The 18478-nt window shown below is 39.4% G+C and overlaps 1 protein-coding gene across 3 annotated transcripts; it reads left to right on the top strand.

Annotated features, from left to right (window-relative positions):
* Positions 1-1995: 1995 nt before the first annotated feature.
* LOC131251238 (phosphatidylinositol 4-phosphate 5-kinase 6-like) lies at positions 1996-11570 on the top strand. Of its 3 annotated transcripts, XR_009173684.1 has the most exons (9): positions 1996-3539; positions 6745-6912; positions 7040-7205; positions 7302-7418; positions 7498-7691; positions 9037-9167; positions 9644-9728; positions 10358-10875; positions 11328-11570. XR_009173684.1 is itself a non-coding variant. In XM_058251843.1 (8 exons), exons 1-8 carry the CDS (start codon positions 2422-2424, stop codon positions 10644-10646), a joined length of 2268 nt encoding a protein of 755 aa, XP_058107826.1. In that variant the 5' UTR covers positions 1996-2421; the 3' UTR covers positions 10647-11570. The 3 variants fall into 3 exon arrangements, 2 of the variants coding, with proteins under 2 accessions (XP_058107826.1, XP_058107827.1); XM_058251843.1 differs by having other exon boundaries at positions 10358-11570; XM_058251844.1 differs by lacking the exons at positions 9644-9728; positions 11328-11570 and having other exon boundaries at positions 10358-10532.
* The last annotated feature ends 6908 nt before the right edge of the window (positions 11571-18478 follow it).

The raw sequence follows: 18478 nt of genomic DNA, 5'->3' as shown, positions 1-18478 counted from the left end.
TTACGAATACGTTGTATGGTAAAAAAAAATCACGTTGGCCCTTAGAAAGGTTACAATGGTGGGTGTCATTATCAGTGCAGCTTCGTTTTGTGTGGTCTCCTTAAGCTTTTAACCTAATTTTTGGTTCATATATTAAAATTATCGAAAAAAAGCATTTAACGGCCTGGATAAAACACTTAAAACACGATGGGATCCACAGAGCCCTGCCCGGACAGATTACCGTTGGGGCGGAGGTAGGACGCAATTCACGTCCATATATAGCTGCCGTAGGTACGTGTCGTGCGAATTGGAGCGCTAACGCTCCTTGAGCTCCGAGTTGTACGAACGGTTCAAAGTAGATCAAAGTTAAGTAAGCCCTACAGTGATGTATTTATCATATCTATACCGTTTATCTATTTTTAGATATCATTTTAGAGTATTATCCAAAAAATGAATCATATCCAAAGATTATCTGGACCACACTACAGATACCAGCCGGGGTAATCATTTTCACCGTTAAAACATTCCTAGGGTCCACCATAACATTTATTTTCCATCCAATCTGTTCATAAGGTCCCAAAGACCTGGATGAAGAGGAAAAACAAAAATTTCATGTTGATCCAAAACTTTTGTGACCCTAAAAATAGTTTCAATGGTATACGTTCAATCCTCCACTGGCTTTTGCAGTGTGGTCAACTTGGTTGTTAGATCTGTCATATTTTTCGTTTCAAGCCTTAAGAGGAGCTCCCCAAATGGATGGACGGTTTGGATATAACACATACCTCATGATCATACCCAGAGAACTTGCTGACGCAAATACGTCACCTATATGGCTGGTGTGAGGTACACCAGCCAATGCGCTTGCCGCTCTGTGGGGCCACCATGGATGTACGTTTTTTAATCCATGCTGTCCTTCTAATTTTACTGATCATTAAGGCATGAGCTGCAGAATTAAAGCATATTTAAAGTTCAAGTGGACCACACCACAAGAAACAGTGGTAATAATAATATCAACCGTTGAAACTTTCCTAAAGCCCACAGTTATGTTTATTTGTCACGACCAGTTCATAAAGTCACACCGACATGGGTAAAGGGACAATACAAATATGAGCCTCATCCCTAACTTCGATGGCTCATAATAAGTTTCCAACAGCAGTGTCCATTTTACCCTGTTTCCTGTGGTGGAACCCTCTTGCGCTTTGCATATGATTTGATATCGGGTTCATACGCTAAAATGATGGGTTAAAATGGATGGATGGCTCCGATATAAGACATAAATCACAGTGAGGCAGATCCAACAGCCACGTTGTGCATACCATGAGAAACATTGGGATTTGATCGAAGCATTGTTAGAGCCCACCGTAATACTTATACCCCATTTAGCCCGTTAAATACGGAAGCGGATTGGCAACTCCCTGCAACTAGCCGGTGGCTGATGGTCGGTGCTTTGTGGGCCCCATCATGATGTATGTGTTTCATCCATGCCGTTCATCCATTCTTATAGATCATTTTAGTGCTCGACCTTAAATATGAGAGGGATATAAATCTCAGGGGGACCACACCACAAGAAAAATTAGTGATTGGATATCAACCATTAAAATTCTCCTAGAGCTCACTGTACTGTTTATTTGCCATCCAACCTGTTGATTAGGTCTTAAAGACCTAGATGAATTAAAAAATAAAGATCAGCTTGATCCAAAACTTTATGGGCCTCAAAAAGTTTTTAATGGTCTACGTTCATTCAACATTATTTCCTATAATGTGGTCCACTTGACATTAGGATATACCTTATTTTTGGTCTTGTACACTAAAATGATCTAAAAAAATATATGCACGGCATGGATGAAACACACACATCATAGTGGGGCCCACAGAGCACCGACCACCAGCCATTGGCTGGTGGAAGGGGGAGTAGCAAATCCCCGTCCGTTCAATTCCCACTGTTTCTTGCGATGCGGCCCGCTTGAGTATTAGATATGCATATCTTGTAATACATCCTAACATGCGCTAGAAATCTATTCCATTTTATAAAAACTAGTAGGCTTACGGTGGACGAGCTCTATCCTAGTTGCTGACGCAATTCCGTCCGCTTCTACATGACCACGCTTGATCCCAGATGATCCTAACCATCCGATTAGTGAACCAAAGAGCTGATGAACACACATCGATAAATATGGCGGTTAGAATCATCAAATGGGAGAAGAAATTAAAAAAAGAAAAGGCAAAAGGTAAAAGCCAACCCCAGTCGTAGTTTCCATTTGCCACCTTTCGCTTTCTCATTCGAATCAGCGAAACCCCACCAAAGAAAACAACAGAAGAAAATCTTCCAACGTGGGAGAAGAAGGATTCCTGTTTTCAGCCACTTACAAAAACAGAGGCATCTGATAAGATGGTTTTTTAAGGAAGGAAGAGAAGAAGCTGACTACCATTAATGATCTTATAATGCCCAAGACCAGGAAATCCCAATCAGCCAAGAAGCTCGTCGGCGGCATCTTCTCTACAATGTCAGTAGCCCACGTCGACGACGATGACGACGACGGTTGTGTCTGCCGGGCCGATCATCTCCTATCCAACGGCGATCTCTACACTGGCGAGTGGGCCGACGGTGTCCCCCACGGCGCGGGAAAGTACATCTGGACCGATGGTTGCATGTACGAGGGCGAGTGGTCCCACGGTAATATCACCGGCCGCGGCAAGTTTTCGTGGCCGTCAGGCGCCACGTATGAGGGCCAGTTCAGGTCCGGCTTCATGCACGGGCTGGGTGCCTACACAGGCTCCATGGGCGACACGTACTGTGGCTCCTGGGCCATGAATTCCAAGCACGGGGAAGGGCGGAAGTGCTACGCCAATGGGGATTGCTACGAAGGGGAGTGGCGGTGTGGGTCCCAGGACGGGCGCGGCAAGTACGTTTGGTTGAATGGAAATGTGTATGATGGGGAGTGGAAGAACGGTCGGATGTGTGGGGACGGGTCGATGCTGTGGACCAATGGGAACCGGTATGTGGGGTCGTGGGAGGACGGGCTGCCGAAGGGGGAAGGACGGTTTTCATGGGCTAGTGGGAGCTTCTACATGGGTAATTGGAGTAAGGACCCGAACGAGCAGAACGGGACTTATTATCCAGCCGGTGGGGCCGCCGATGTGGGGAATTTGGATTGGGACCCAAGGGAGGTTTTCTCGATCGATTTGAATAATTGCAGTATCTGCTCAGGGGAGAAGGTGTCGATTCTCCCGTCACAGAAGAGACTGAATTGTGGCAGTAGGCAGCGGAGGAAGAAGACTGATATTGAAAATTGTAAGAATGACTGTGGATTGCTGGAGAGGGGCTTTGATAGGATTTGCATTTGGGAGATGGATGGGGACATTACTTGTGATATTGTGGTTGGGAGCTCGGTTGCTGGCCGGGAGGATGAATTCTTGGACCTAAGATTCGATAACTGTGATTCGAGGGGGGAGCAGACCCCACTGAATTGGCAGGTGAAGGAGAAAAGGAAGCAGGGGGAGACCATCTCGAAAGGGCATAAGAACTATGAGCTCATGCTCAGTTTGCAGCTTGGGATTAGGTACTACTGGATTGCACTTTATCCATCTGATTCTTGTTATGTTTCGTTTTGTTTAGATCCGTTATTTTATTTTATTTTTTTTCATTTTCGTTTTCTTTTTGGTTTCGGTTTGTTTTCAAAATTAATATTACTTTCAATCATGTACTTCATTAGCTCGTTCCAAGTAAATGGTCAATGTTTTTTTTTTTTTCCTTCATTTTATCTTATTTGAAATGCTGATTTGATGTCTAAAATTCCATATTGGATGATTAAAATTTCTACCCTCCACAGGTTTTGACATTTGAATTTTTACTCGGTTTCTCATACGAAGTTTCGATGTGGAAATGAACATTGTGGACCTAAATCAGTGGAAAATGCTGTCTGTGTAGAGGTTTGCAAATTCAAGAGTTAGGACCAACTTCTCAAGGCAGGCATGATCTAGTCATACAAGAATCAAGCAAGGCTATCAAAAAAAAAAAAAAAAAAACTAGTTTCATTCATTATGATGTTATGATCTTCCACCCATTTTATGGGTAGAGTAAAAACACAAGTTTAAATTAGTGTTCAAAATATCGGAAGTTATTCTACTGTGTTGGAAATGTATCATGATAAATTCATCAAGTGATATGATATAAATATCCGTATCTTGATATGGACATAGTAGCTTAATTTATCATTTTGACCTGCATGTTTAAATTGGCTGCAAATTGCCTATAATAGGGGTTCTATGAATCCCTTGTAACCCCTAACGTGGCCCAATGAAAAAGCACCACGTGTGGCATCAAATTCGGGGCCTGCAGTGAAAAGGAGATATTCCCCCATGTGAAATGACAAATTTGCCTCTTCCTCTGTGGGCCCCACATCTGATTTGCACGTATGGTTCTTTTTTCATTGGGCTATTTCAGGGGTTACAAGGGATTCCTATGACCCCTCTTACAGGCAATTTGCATCCATAGTATTAACTTGTAGATTCTAATGTATTTTTAGTCGAATGTTTCCTTTATTTATTATCGTAAGTGCATTTTTTTTGCCATTTCATATCCCTTAAACCAGATCATATATTAAATTCATTGTGGAAAATAATATTGATTTTGATTATTTTTTTTTCTGGATGTTTTGACTTAGTAATAGAAAATGTTAGAAAAAACTGTACCAAGAAATTTACTGAATGTATCATATCAGGTGACATGTTGCAATGCCACTGGCTTGGTATGGTACATTCAATTGATATTTTGAATCTTGGCTAAACCATGTATTCCTGTCTTGTGTTTTAGATGACTGTCCTCTGTTTGCTTCAACATTGCCAATAGTTAACTATGATCTGAAGTTTGAAATATAAAATTGAAACACTACATTTTCTATTCATGTGTGAGTTAGAAACAGATCCCCATTGTTTCTTCCATCTCCTTTGTTGTACTGAAGAATCTTTCAATTGGATACTGGTTTCTTGAAAACCAATATCCATATTTTTCAATTTCTGTTGGAAGCTCGTGCATTTGTTTAATAGAAGGGAATAGAGCTGCTGTTGAGCTTGTAGCTGCAAGCCTTTGGTCCTGATCTAGGTTTCATCTTTGCAACTCTACTGACCTGTATGAAGATTGATTAGGGCTTCCACCGTATTGTTTTTCTTGGAGGTTTGGTTATTAGTCGGTAGTCTTTGTGTCTCCTATCCTGACCAACTTTTGAACTTCAGTTCCATTTTTGTGAGTTGCTTGATTACTAAGCAAAAGAATATTCAGTGCTTGCCTCCGCAGAAGTTGCAGGCTGTCCTCCAACTTAGGCGGGTTGTGATTTCATTGTATTTGGAAGAACAATAAAGAATTATAGTTGTTCTTGCTTTGGCATGTATACCAGTTGATTCTTTCATTGTATTTGGAAGAACAATAAAGAATTATAGTTGTTCTTGCTTTGGCATGTATACTAGTTGATTCTTTCTTCTTACCTTTTCATTTACTTATGTTCCTTTCTTCTATTCTATACATGGTATTCCATAATGGTAGCGGTGGCTGTAACAGCCACCATCGTTATTTTTATGATGACACATTGTGTGTGTGCGCGCGTACGCGCACGTGTTTTGAAAAAACCCTGTATCAGCCCTGTAACAGCTGTTATGGGTCATTTTTTCCATAACATCCGTTACAACCCCATAACGCATAATGGTTGCCACCGTTACTGTTATGTAACAACTGTTACAGCCTCCATAATGGTCATTACACACCTTTTCATGAGATGAAAGCAGTTGGAATCTTTGTTGGGTTTCTTTCCCATGACTAAGAAGATGATTGAGATCCATCATGCATTCATTCATTCAGGGTGTGTCTAGGTGCACCTCAAATCTCGAGTGCAAAGGTTGTCTCTGCAGAACAAATGATCATTTGTACAAATGATCATGATCATTTGTTCTGCTTTGCATTTGGGTTGAAAGGATTTATTGAAACTTTGGTATGTGGGATCTGGTATTTTGGCTTCCTCTGCCAAAAACAAATATCTGGATTGTTTAAAGTCAGGCCTCAAAGTTCCAACATAATTAGGCTGGAAAAGTATCACTTCAGCAGACCTTTTTAAGGCATAGTTCAAAAACCCAAAAACTTCACTCGGATGACTCAATGTCCAGTAGGGTCAAGTTAACTCAAAGACTCAAATGAGTACTAAGTTGAGTCAAGTCAATATTATATAAATATATAAACGAAGAAAATTTTAACTAGCAAAGAATATTTTAAACCATATACTAAATGGTAAAGCCCATGTACTAAATAGTAAAGCACTAACACAATTAATGCTTGTGTGTTGCTGGTGGTGGGCTTACATTTCAATCAATGAGATTGTGGCCAAAATTCTTGAAGTTATCGTTTTGCATTTTTACACTACATTCCCTAACAGAGTGCATGGCTCAGTTTGTGTCTTGCCGATTCTTGTTGACTCTTGATTGAGTTTCATACTGACTCAACTTGAAATCTCGCCAAGTTGAGTTGATTCGTGTGATTTTCAAATCGAGTCAGCGAGTTTGTTTGAAGAGTCTATGTTGAAAAGTTAGTTTGTAGCTGATGGATTTCAGTGCTTTTAGAGGGAAAAAGAAGACCCAAGAGGGTTGTTGTGCCAGAATTGGAATTCTGAGAATGATTTATCCTTCAATTCTGAAGTCTTCTATGTAACGATTTTGCTTTTTTGGCTTTTTATCACATTATCTTCGTCACTCACTATGAATGTGTGGTGAGATGGTACACAGGTATTCTGTAGGAAAACCTGCTCCGACTACATCCCTTGATTTGAAATTGTCAGCCTTTGATCCGAAGGAAAAGGCATGGACAAAGTTCCCTCCACACGGAACTAAACATACTCCACCACACCAGTCTTGTGAGTTCAGATGGAAGGACTACTGCCCGTTGGTCTTCAGGTTAGGCTAGTAATATTATCTCACTGTTGTTTTGTTGTCATGAACCGACCTTATTTCTTCCATTCCTTTGTTATTAATAATCATTACTATTCCTTAAAAAAAAATGATCATCACTATGAATTTGTAGGACCCTTCGCAAGCTTTTCAAGATTGATGCAGCTGATTATATGATATCCATATGTGGAAATGATGCACTTCGGGAGCTCTCCTCTCCTGGGAAAAGTGGAAGCTTCTTTTACTTGACCCATGATGACCGCTACATGGTAAAGACAATGAAGAAATCAGAAGTAAAGGTGCATCTTCTATTTTCGGTTCTTGGTTTTGATCGAAATGAGTCTGATCACTGATGATTAATGATCTGGGCCCGTTCCATTTTGTTCGTGGTACAGGTGCTTCTGAGGATGCTTCCAGCCTATTATAATCACGTCCAGGCCTTTGAGAATACTTTAGTTACCAAGTTTTTGGGACTGCACTGTGTAAAATTAACTGGGGCTGCGCAGAAGAAGGTGATATGTTTTGACATTTTATTATCATTTGCTTGTCTCTAGCATTTCAATTGACATCCATTCATGTCAAATGGACCAGGTCTGCTTTGTCATAATGGAGAATTTGTTCTGCTCTGAGTATACCATCCACAGGCGCTTTGACTTGAAGGGGTCTTCCCATGGCCGCATGACGGTTAAGCCTGAGGCGGAGATTGATGAAAACACAACTCTCAAGGATCTTGATCTTAATTTTATATTTAGACTGCAGAAAACTTGGATCCAAGAGCTTCACAGGTGAACTAAGTTTCATCTTCTTCATGCATATGGTCCTGTGAGAAATCAGCTCTGTGTGTGTGTGTGTGCGCGCGCGCGCACGTGCTTGTGTGTGCATATTTGTTGTGTCGTATGATGTGGAGAAATGATCTAGTGGACTTCCCATGCATCTAGTTGCATGCGCACTTGTTGGCATCCTCGTCACGATGTCACCTATCTGGATCATCTATTAGTTCCAACCCAATCTTCTTCTGCTTTGGGGCAAAAATCACAACAATATCATGATCAGGAACATCCCTGACTTGGCCTATCTTCTACGTATGATATTGTCCATTGCTTTTTGCATGCCACTATTGGACAGTTTTGATAATTGAATCAATATTATTATTATTTTCTCAAGGCAGCCTATGAAGAGTGGATTTGACCAAGTGGACAGTTCAGATAAGTGATGTGGATGCCAATAAGTCTAAATCAAGGTATTACAAAATGGTTATGTAAAGGTAACGGTGGGAACTGCTACATGTTATGGGGCCTTAGTGGCCTAGTTTATTTATTTATTTATTTTTAAATGGCCGTAATGGCTGTTATGGCCTATATCTTACAGTAATTATGGTAGCCGTTATGACCACCTTTACCATTGTTGAATACCTACGTCCATATGCAACTAGGTGCATGAGAAGGTTTCCATACTCTTAGTCCACTTGATCATTTCTCTACTTAAATATTGCTTTACTTTGGTAGATCCTTGACTTAGTTACCCAGTGTACCCGGTGCTTTTATACGCATGGATAGTCCATAGATGATCCAATCCAATGTTACCTAAATCCCAAAACACCCTAATTATCCTAATTGGCAGTCCAAATTGATAGAGCGTGAATGTGCATGAGATGGTACTTGGTAGAGCACTTGGATTAGTAGACTGCGCTTTAAACTATTTTTAGGTGGCTCTCTGCAAAACCCTAGAAAAAAGTATTTCCATACCCATACCATGTGTCCACATCATGTCTAACATGGGTACCTTGTATCAGAAATTTACAACTAAGGTATTCAATAAAGGTAACAGTGGCCATAATGGCCAGCCTTATGGCCATTACGATACAGACCACAAGGGTTGTTACAGCCCTGTAACAGTCAAAATTTCTTTTAAAGAAGAAAATGTATCAGCCCTGTAATGGGCCCATACCAGGCCATTTTTTCTCTTCTGAACGGGCATTGCAGCCCCGTATCGGGTAATGATTCCCACCATTACCATTATGTAACGACCGCTACGTGATCAGTTTTTAATCCTATGTTTACAACCCCACTGTTTTGGTTTGTTGAGAAATCTAGATGTGGGATCTCTAATGTTAAAACATTCCTCTTGTAGGCAATTGGATCGGGACTGTGATTTTCTTGAACATGAGAGAATTATGGATTACAGTCTTTTGGTTGGTCTGCATTTCAGAGAATCATCATTCTCCTTGGATCCGTCCATCTCGGGAATTCGAACTGCCAGTGGTAAATTCTCATCCTTTTAGAATGGATTTGCATCTTTGTCGCCATGTATTAAATGAGGGTGATTCCTCTTATATATTCATGGCATACATGTCAGTCAATAAAGACTGCCCAAATTGTTGGCCCCATTTGGGATGGAACACATCCTGAATCACACTGATGTGACTGTCTTAACCATTCTAATAATCCATTGAATTTGGATAGCTGAATATTATTTTTATTTATGGTTAGGATTGTCTGGTGAGTGTATTTTTGGGAATACTCCCCATCCACAATGGGGTCCTCAATTTGGTCAGTTTGTATTCATGCATTATATGCTTTTTTGTACAATGGAGTCATGATCATTTAAGAAATGGTGGCAAATGTGAATCATAGTCTAGTAATTTTAAAAATAATATGCCTGATCTTAGAATTGGAATGCATGAACTAGCATCTTGATTCCTGGCTTGACAGCTGAGATGCAATGTCCTTAATTACAGGAAAAGGCAAGTCTGAAGAAGCTAGTGGTGCAACTCCTCGTCTTTGTAGAGTAGACATGTATCAGCTTCTTCATGAACCCACCCGGTACATAAAACATTCACAATCTTTGTTAAGATGAACACAAATTGCATGTGACTTTGGGGGCAATTTTGCATATGAAGTTCCATACAACATCCGGACTGCTCATTCAGTGGGAGTCAACATATACTGGCCACGGCTATTCCAGTCAGGCAGTTAGGATTGTCTTATTGATTTGATGAGCTTTGCTACCCACACATGTTCAGTGAAAGCCATCGTATGCGCTAGCACTGTGCATGACTTGCATCCATCCAGGAGATCACACTATGTAGGTGCCCTGGCCCAACCGTCAGCTTGATCAATTCATTGGGTGGGTTGCATTTTGCAAAACAAACGTATGGCTGAAGAAAACTTAGCTGAAGTCTTCTAATCTTGAACAGCTTGGATATTGTACCTGTCTGCCATGCTGCCACTTGTGAATTGTGATGGTGTGCCGATGGTATCTGTTAGAACATGTGTGAGGGTTTAACAAAACTCTCATTTCGATTATCCAGATGTCCATATGTGGTGGTGGCCTGCCATTCGGATTATGAACAGTTATCCACATTTCCCCTTGTGAACTTTTTTGCTATTAGCATATGTCATTTTTTAAAGTCTCTGCTCTTTTCTTGATGCCAGTCACATGAATATTGCAGGTGGGCCACCATCAGACTGGGGGTGAACATGCCAGCTAGGGTGGAACAGATGGTAAGAAGTAACGATTGTGATGCCCAGCTGATTGGCAAACCAACAGGGGAGTTCTGTGATGCTGTCTTGTTCTTTGGCATCATTGACATACTCCAACACTATGATATCAGCAAGAAGCTCGAACATGCATACAAGTCTATCCAACATGATCCAACCTCAATATCAGCAGTTGATCCAAAGCAATACTCGAAGCGTTTTCGCGATTTTATATACAAAGTTTTTGTGGAAGACACTTGAAGACTGAAGATGAAGACACCATCATCATTACTTCATCAAAACAGAATTTGGAACCTTGCACTCCTAGTGGTTAGTGGGCCCCGATCATGCACTACCTCCTGGGTGTCAGCCTCATATCGTATTTTCAACAGAAGTCTCCACCTGAAAAACTCTACTGATCAGAAGTGTTGCCAATGCTTCACCAACATTGCAAGGATGCCTGAGTCAGCACATGCCATATATCAGCGAGGTTCTCTCTCTCCACACACACATACACCCGTAGATACATCCATATATATAAATGAGAAATATGATTATTCTGTCATCATAGAAGCTCCATGCAGTTTTGTCCTCACGTACCACATGACAAACATGGTGATCAGGACTGTTGATCTGGTGAGCCACTAATTTTCATGTGCTTTGGGTGAAAATTAGATCAATCGGGTTACACTGGCCATCCGTTGTGAGCTTTGCCAATTGAATTTGGACAGCTGCTCAGTTTCAAGGGGAACATCTCCTTCTCTAGCAAATTGATTGGATGGTTTCTACAGTCCTATACCGCCGATTTCTGGGATCATATAGCCTCTCCCATCAACATGGTGGTGCACCAAATCAGCATTCTGGATCACCATGAAGTTCAATGTGTACACTAAAGATGTTTTGATGCCTGCATCAGAAAAGTTGATGCATGCTTTGCTGCAGCATTCCTCGAATGGGATATCTACTTCAGCAGAAGCATAGAAATACACTGTATCTAACCAGGAAATGACGCAAGCTTACTCCAACTGTAAATGTATTTACACATGGGTAAACCTGCATTGAATTCATTCATTTTGTACCCAATCTTTTCTTAGTAGAAGCAAGTCTTGGGAATTTAGGCAACAATTGGAATAAGGTGTACAGAGAAATTGGAAATTCATTGAAGCTTGATGTTATTAGCTTTTACTTGTCACTTGTGATATGGTCCTTCCTCTTGGAGCAAGGACAAGCGTTTGATCCTCTTTGCAGGAGAGTTCCCTCCTATTATGCAAGACACTGAATGGTTTATGAGAAACAATTTCTGTTTTATTATTTGATAACAACTAAATATATAGAAAAACTTAGGATCTATTCAGGTTTTTGATATCCTAAAGGTAGGATCTATTGCAGATTTGGAGATCCTGAAGATTGTAACAAATACAAAATATTATTACCCAATCTAATCTATTCCCTATCCAACTGATCCTTATCTAGTTGAATTTTATTTTATATTTGTAGTTATTCTTTCTTCCTATCAATGTGGGTTAAAATTCTGTAGATCAAACTACGAAGGATGAGGTTGGCCAAGCTGAAGAATGGACATAAGAACATGAAATTTAGGGAATTCATTTATAATATGGAGAAGTGCTGAACTGATTGTGCTGAGGCAGATTGAAGAGGTGGATTGTGGAGATGTGCCAATGTGGAACACTTTGCAGGATCTAGGCCATGTACTGGGTGATTCAACATGAATATGACAGAGGATAATGGTGATTCTTTCTACCAGTCCATTCTCCTAGTATGATTGTGAGATAGGCCTGTTTTTATAGGCCAGAGAATGTTCATGGTTGTCCCCACCTAATAATTGGCCAGGATCTCACATATTAGCCATATTGGCACTTGGGAAGCGATTCATCTCTCCAATCTGTCATGTGAATTACCCTGGTATTTCTCTAAATCATGAGATGAGGTTACATAGTTGGGAATCTTGGCACCAATGGGTCCCAGTAATTTAACTAGTGGGTGTAAGATTTTCCAGTTCAGTGGGCCATCATAGATAAACAGTCTTGATCATAACTAGATCAGATTATCCATTGGATCTTTTGATGTATTGTGCAAGTAGGTGAGACTTACTTAAACATGATCTTGCATAACTCAATTAGGCTGGCTCCACTCTCTTTTGTCACTTGGGAGAGTCCTAATGAGTGGTGTTTGCACAAGTGTGGAGACCTGAGAGAGAGGGTGTTCCTAGTGGGTTAGGACTCTTCTCATCTCTCTCTTAAGTAGAGGTCTATGGTCCTAAACCTCTCTACTGTTTTGTGCATAGAGCCTCGTCTACATATGCATCTTAGGAGGGAAGGTGAGGAATAAGCTTAGGAGGGAAGGTGAGGAATAACGGGGCTAACAGAGCTCTTGGAAGCTCTAAACAATGGTAACAATGGTGGGCGTTTAAGTTATGTGGTTTCTTTTATTATCTCCATGGATTTGATGCACAGTGATCTCTGGAAATTTGTAAAACTGATTTCATGTGGTACCAAAGCAACTATGCATTGATCATGGAGCATGTGGCAGTTGGAAAAATCAGGTAGTTATTTTCATTTCAATGCAGTCTATAAGGCAAGGTGTTTTGTATTGGTAGCGGTGCTTGTAACGTTCACCACTGTTACCAATATAGAATATCGGGCATTACGGTTGATACACCCCATATCAGTTGATTTTTATTAATTGTTTTGCTAGAAAATTCTAGAAAAAATATTCAGAAAAATATAAATATTTTAAATATGCATTCATTTTTGGTTTTGAATATGTTTATGATAGTGTAATGGTCCACTTTTTTAGTAAGAATGTTGTGTATGGTTGTCTAATGAATTTATGAACCTAGCAACTTGAGATTCACTGCAAACCTTCTATATTTATTTTACTAACTGCATAATATCAATGATAAATTTATTAGAAAGAATGTAATACCAAAACATCTCACATTCATATGTTTTACTATTGTTTACAATTTTAGCTTATGACTTGGGGCCTCATGTACAGTTTTTTAGAGTCTTGTAGTGAGGCCAACCTCGATATATGTGTTGTATATCCATGCCGTTCCATCTATTTTGCCAACTCATTTTAGGGCATGGTCCAGAAATGAGGCGAATCCAAATCTCAGGTGGACCATTAGTGGGCCCACCTTGATGTATATGTTGTATCCATGTTGTCAATGTGTTTTAGCATGAGGCCAAAAATTTTTGGGCATGGCCCAAATGCTATTGGACAGTGCTCTATGGGCCCCACCAGGATGTATATGTTTTATCCATTCCATCCATCCATTTTGGCATCTCATTTTATGGCATGAGCCCTATAACTCTCCCTTAGCCGTCAAAGTCTTGTGCGTTATAGGGTTCCTATATGGAATCTCTCTTGCGGGTCCATGGGGAAAGAATGAAGTGGACACAATGACTTCGATGGCTAAGGGAGGGTTCTGGCACCATGGTTCTCGAGTGCCCTAGATTCTATAACCACTCCATGGGTTTGGGAAACCAAGATCATTTTTGTGGTCATCTTGTGTGACAAGGAACTCACAAGTAGTTTGGATTGATTAATTTTCACAATCAGGCATCTCATTGCTTATGCCCTTCACCACACATGAGTATGAGTATTCACTTGTCTACTAGTACTTGTATTGAGCTTAATCTGACATTCACTTTGGAGGATTGCATCAAGTCTCCTAACTGAGAGGCTCATCATGCTCGAATTGAATTGACCTAATTGAATGCTAGCTTTGACCAACCTTAGACCTGTGATTATGGAAGGACTTCATATTCCTCATATAGTGGGCTTGATACACCTTTTAAGGTTACATTACTGGTCGACACATAGGTCTCATTGGGTGGACATGTTATGATGTTGTGGATGTTGGCTTTGTGTGTCCTTTAAAGCCAATTTGATTGGGTTAATTGTTTTGTTGAATAGAACTTGGTTATTAGTGACTTTTATTGGTGAATGGAACAAGGTCATAAATGATTGACGTTTTTTCATGCAATTTATTATTGATTGTGATTGAAAACTTGGACGAATAAATGGTTATGACTTATGAGGATTTCCTATAGGGTCTTTTGTAACTTTAAAAAAGAATGCAATGGACATAACGCCCAGGTGGGCTATTGGAGAATTAATGTTACATATTCTTGAGTACCAACAATTTTCCATGACCTTCCTAGAATTTAGGCAATTCATAATTTGTTTATGGTCATCATGTGTGATATGGACAAATGATGAGTTGGGAATGGATTAATCTTCACCATTGTGCATTTAGTTGTCGTCGTCTTTCATGCCCAAGGGTACTGGCGTTCATTTGTTTATCGGGATCTAGTTTGATACTCGATTAAATAATCTATATTAGAAGGATCACATCAAGTCTCTTAAGCAAGAGTACCAATCATGCTTGGATTGGATTGATTTGGTCATGCAGCTTAGACCTGAGATTAGAAAGGAATTTCAGGGTTTTTTGTGCAAGGCTTTGATATACCTTTCGATGCTACATTAGTAGCTAACATGTAAGTGTTATTGGGTTGTCATGTTGAGATTTTGTTAATGCTTGATATACTTGAAAAAAGAATACACTTGTCACCCATGACTAAGGTCAATAATTAGATCTAGACTTTTAGATGCTTAATCAAGTTAAAAGATAGTTGGCCAATACGGTCCTTTGGCACCATAGATTTGGGGGGGATTTGAAATCCCTTGGTTGTTTGGTAACATAAAGTAACTGGGGGTTTCAAATCCCCTCAAAGAGGGGGTTTGAAATCCACAGTAAGAGTTTGAATTACATCTAACATCCTTCCTAGAGTTGCATGTGTAACATGTGTCGCTGTACTAATGATATCCCAAAATAATAAGATTATCAATTGCATCACTATAATTACTTTAATACGATGATCAGCATCGTCCAAACATTGTCCATGTAAATTAATGGTTAAAATCATTGATCACTCACTCAAACGTGATCTTGTGCTGTGGCCCATCCAAGACTTGGAATTTCATCATTTTTGGGCAAAGTATATTTCAGCAGGCTTATTACAACCATTGTGTCAAACATTACATAACTTCACTAATTAGAGATATTAAAGTTGATTTAGTAATTAAATTCAAACCTTTGTAAATATACTATGCATAGCTACTTTTGGATTAAATTTGATTCTGAATCCTGGGTACCAAACACAATAAGAGGATTTAAAATCCAGGGGGTTCCAAATCCACGTTCCCTAATGGGCCCTAAGTGTTTTCAAAAGGTTTTCAACGGTTAGATTTTTATTTTTTTTCTACTTGTTTTTACCACAAATTTATTTTTATCAAGTATAATGGAAATCTGATGGTAGTAACTTTTGATGTTCATTCTTATGCCTGCATTGTGTTTTAGATGCCAAGATTAGATGTCATGATAAAGTGGAAGGACATAGGTCTATTTTGGTGTGGACTAGGCAGGATGATGGGCTTTTGACTTGTAGGGGATTAGTAAAGTCTTTAGGGTGGCAGAGCACAAAAAATAAATGCTATACATGAAACCCTCGACCTCGTATATATAAATCATATTCCCTTGAATAGGACTGGCCCAAAAATTCACCCCTCCTCTCTGGTGGAGAGAGAGAGAGAGAGAGAGAGAGGGAGAGATTCCATTTTTCATCCCTTTTCATCTTTTGTTGGCCCATACGATTGACGACTCTTCTCCAACAACCATTCTCTACAACAACGTAATGTAAAGAATTGGTGGCTTTGGTTTTTTTTCTTTTTTCTTTTTCTTGAGTATAAATTAATGAGAAAACTTTTCAAGTCTAGGAGGAATGACATTGATTCACCATATCAAAAGTTCATGGTGTTAAAGTAAAGTCGGAATCATCCAAATCTAGGTTTAGAAACTTGTTTATATCTAGACGGGGATTGATCCTTCATTATTAAAATATAGGTTTTCAAAAAAAAAAAAAAAACCCCGCCTGTCTTTCAAAAATCTCAAGAAAATTGGTTTTAGAGCAGTCCCAACATAAATATAAATCAATTTCTTTGATAGACAAATTTGTTAATATGTTTATCCTTTCATGTTTTGCTCGGTTAACTTGAAAGGGGATTCAAATTAAATCTCTAGTTCAATCTTAGGGGTTGATTGTATTGACCATCAATGGTATATGAATTGAATCGACAATTAACTATGGCTTTTGAGGAAATTTTTATTTTGTGGGATTGTTGATGATGATGTTTTGGATGGATTTAATATTTAATATATTTTTATAGTTATTTTTATTTGAGTTGTGCCCTATCAAAGAATTTGATGTTTTTTCCATGGCTTGTTTTTCAGGCCCACTTTTATGATTTAATTTAATTTAATTTTTTTTTTATATAATTTAAATCTCTTTGTATTTAGCATCTTAAATGGCCCAGTTGGTCAAGTTTGTTTGCAATTGATTGATCTAAGCCTTTGATTCCACGCCCCAAATTCGTGGTGGTGTGAATGATCATCAATAGTGGAGATCAAAGGAGGATATGTTGATCGTGGAGGAGAACAAGATGGGCAGTGGAGCCCACCGGGTAGTCGTATGGCCCACCATGTGATGATGCCACCTCTTCCTCTTCTGTTTTTTCCTCTTTCATCTTTTCTGCCCCTTAGTTTCCTTTTAAAAGGAGACTTGCTCCATAAGTTTCCAAATTTGGAAACCCCTCAGCAATTTGACATCACGCATCATCCATATATTGGATGATCTAAGCCATGCTTTTGCACTGGAAGTGATATAAATTTTACACATAATGGTAATGATTTTGTTCCATCAATCTAATATGCTGATCAGAACCAACTCTTCTGATTGAATCTTATATAAACCATTGATATCTTATTGGATATCTTATTCGTCTTTGATCCGATTAGACTAATATTAATTATGTAATAAATACTCTTGATGAAGTTATCAGCTTACCGACCACTGGACTTGGATATAATCACTCATAATTGTTTGATCTTAGATCTCTTAAATCTAAACTATCAAAATTCAAAAGACCCTCACACTTCATCACTAGCTTAATATGCGATGTTTTGATCACATGTAGCAGCTCAGATTTGGTTTTTGATCAATGGATCATGAAGGTTTTTAATCATGGCTGTTTGTTGTATGCATTGGGTGAGATCTGCACCATACAACTTTCTAAAATTTGATTATTGTGTAAGTATTTCATGCTTGTATTATAGCATTTGATCATTGATGCCATGCTGAGTGAACTGAATCTTTACAGTGCATTAGTGACCATCCGTTGCATAAACCAATACATGTAAAATGCCCAATCTTACTGTGTATTGGTTCTTGCGAAGCAATCTCGATTAATCGCGTAATTATATTATCCGAATGATATAATCCTCAAGATGATAAAGTTGAATGGAATGGCTTAACAAGATTCATGTAACCAACCCCAATTAATTGGGGGTAAGGCTTAGATGAACACAATATGAAACTCGATTGAGATCGGTTTGGGACTCAATGAACATGACAAGCTCTGTTTTCTGGCTGATCACGGTTTGGATGAAGCCGATTGGTCTCGGCCAAGTTGGCAAAGAGATTGTCGCACTCATGCTTCAACGTTCGCAATATCTTCTTGTAAAAATCGTGCTCGCGAGTCCAATACAATGTATTCTTCCAAGCTGCTTCAGAGTGGGCTGGCAGAGCCCTGCACTCGGCACTAAGGGCCGACAGACATGACAGAGCGGTATAGCACCACTCGATTTCTTTGTCCGCCTCGGAGAAATCATCTCTGAGTCACCGGAGTTCCGAAATTATTTTAAGAAATTCTTGGGGAGGCCGTTGATCTTCAGAAAGATCATCGACATCCCCAAGGAAAGGGAAAGGATCGCCCATGAAGGAGCGCAAGGACTCGATGCCTTCTTTGAATATCTCCTTCATGATTTTGATTGACAGAGCAAAAAAGTCTATGAGTGCTAAAGTTGCTGCAACAGGGGTTCTGATTCGAATTGGTTCATGGAGGTAATTTGAAACCTAAGTGTTGCTTTTATAGACTAGAGATTCTGTAGTTGATGTGCATAGGATGTAGTGTGACTGTTGGTTATTCAAGGTTGAGTGAACTATTTT

Source organism: Magnolia sinica, chromosome 7 (genome assembly GCF_029962835.1).
Source record: "Magnolia sinica isolate HGM2019 chromosome 7, MsV1, whole genome shotgun sequence".
NCBI classification, from domain to species: domain Eukaryota; kingdom Viridiplantae; phylum Streptophyta; class Magnoliopsida; order Magnoliales; family Magnoliaceae; genus Magnolia; species Magnolia sinica.
Note: the sequence above shows the minus strand (reverse complement) of the source record. Positions and strands in the feature narration are given on the sequence as shown.

Excerpts from the sequence above, each read along its gene's own strand:
- LOC131251238 (XM_058251843.1), top strand. The coding sequence starts at position 2,422 with ATGCCCAAGACCAGGAAATCCCAATCAGCCAAGAAGCTCGTCGGCGGC. Across the intron at positions 6,913-7,039 it reads TACTGCCCGTTGGTCTTCAG|GACCCTTCGCAAGCTTTTCA; the intron begins GTTAGGCTAGTA and ends ATGAATTTGTAG. Across the intron at positions 9,168-9,643 it reads GGGAATTCGAACTGCCAGTG|GAAAAGGCAAGTCTGAAGAA; the intron begins GTAAATTCTCAT and ends CCTTAATTACAG.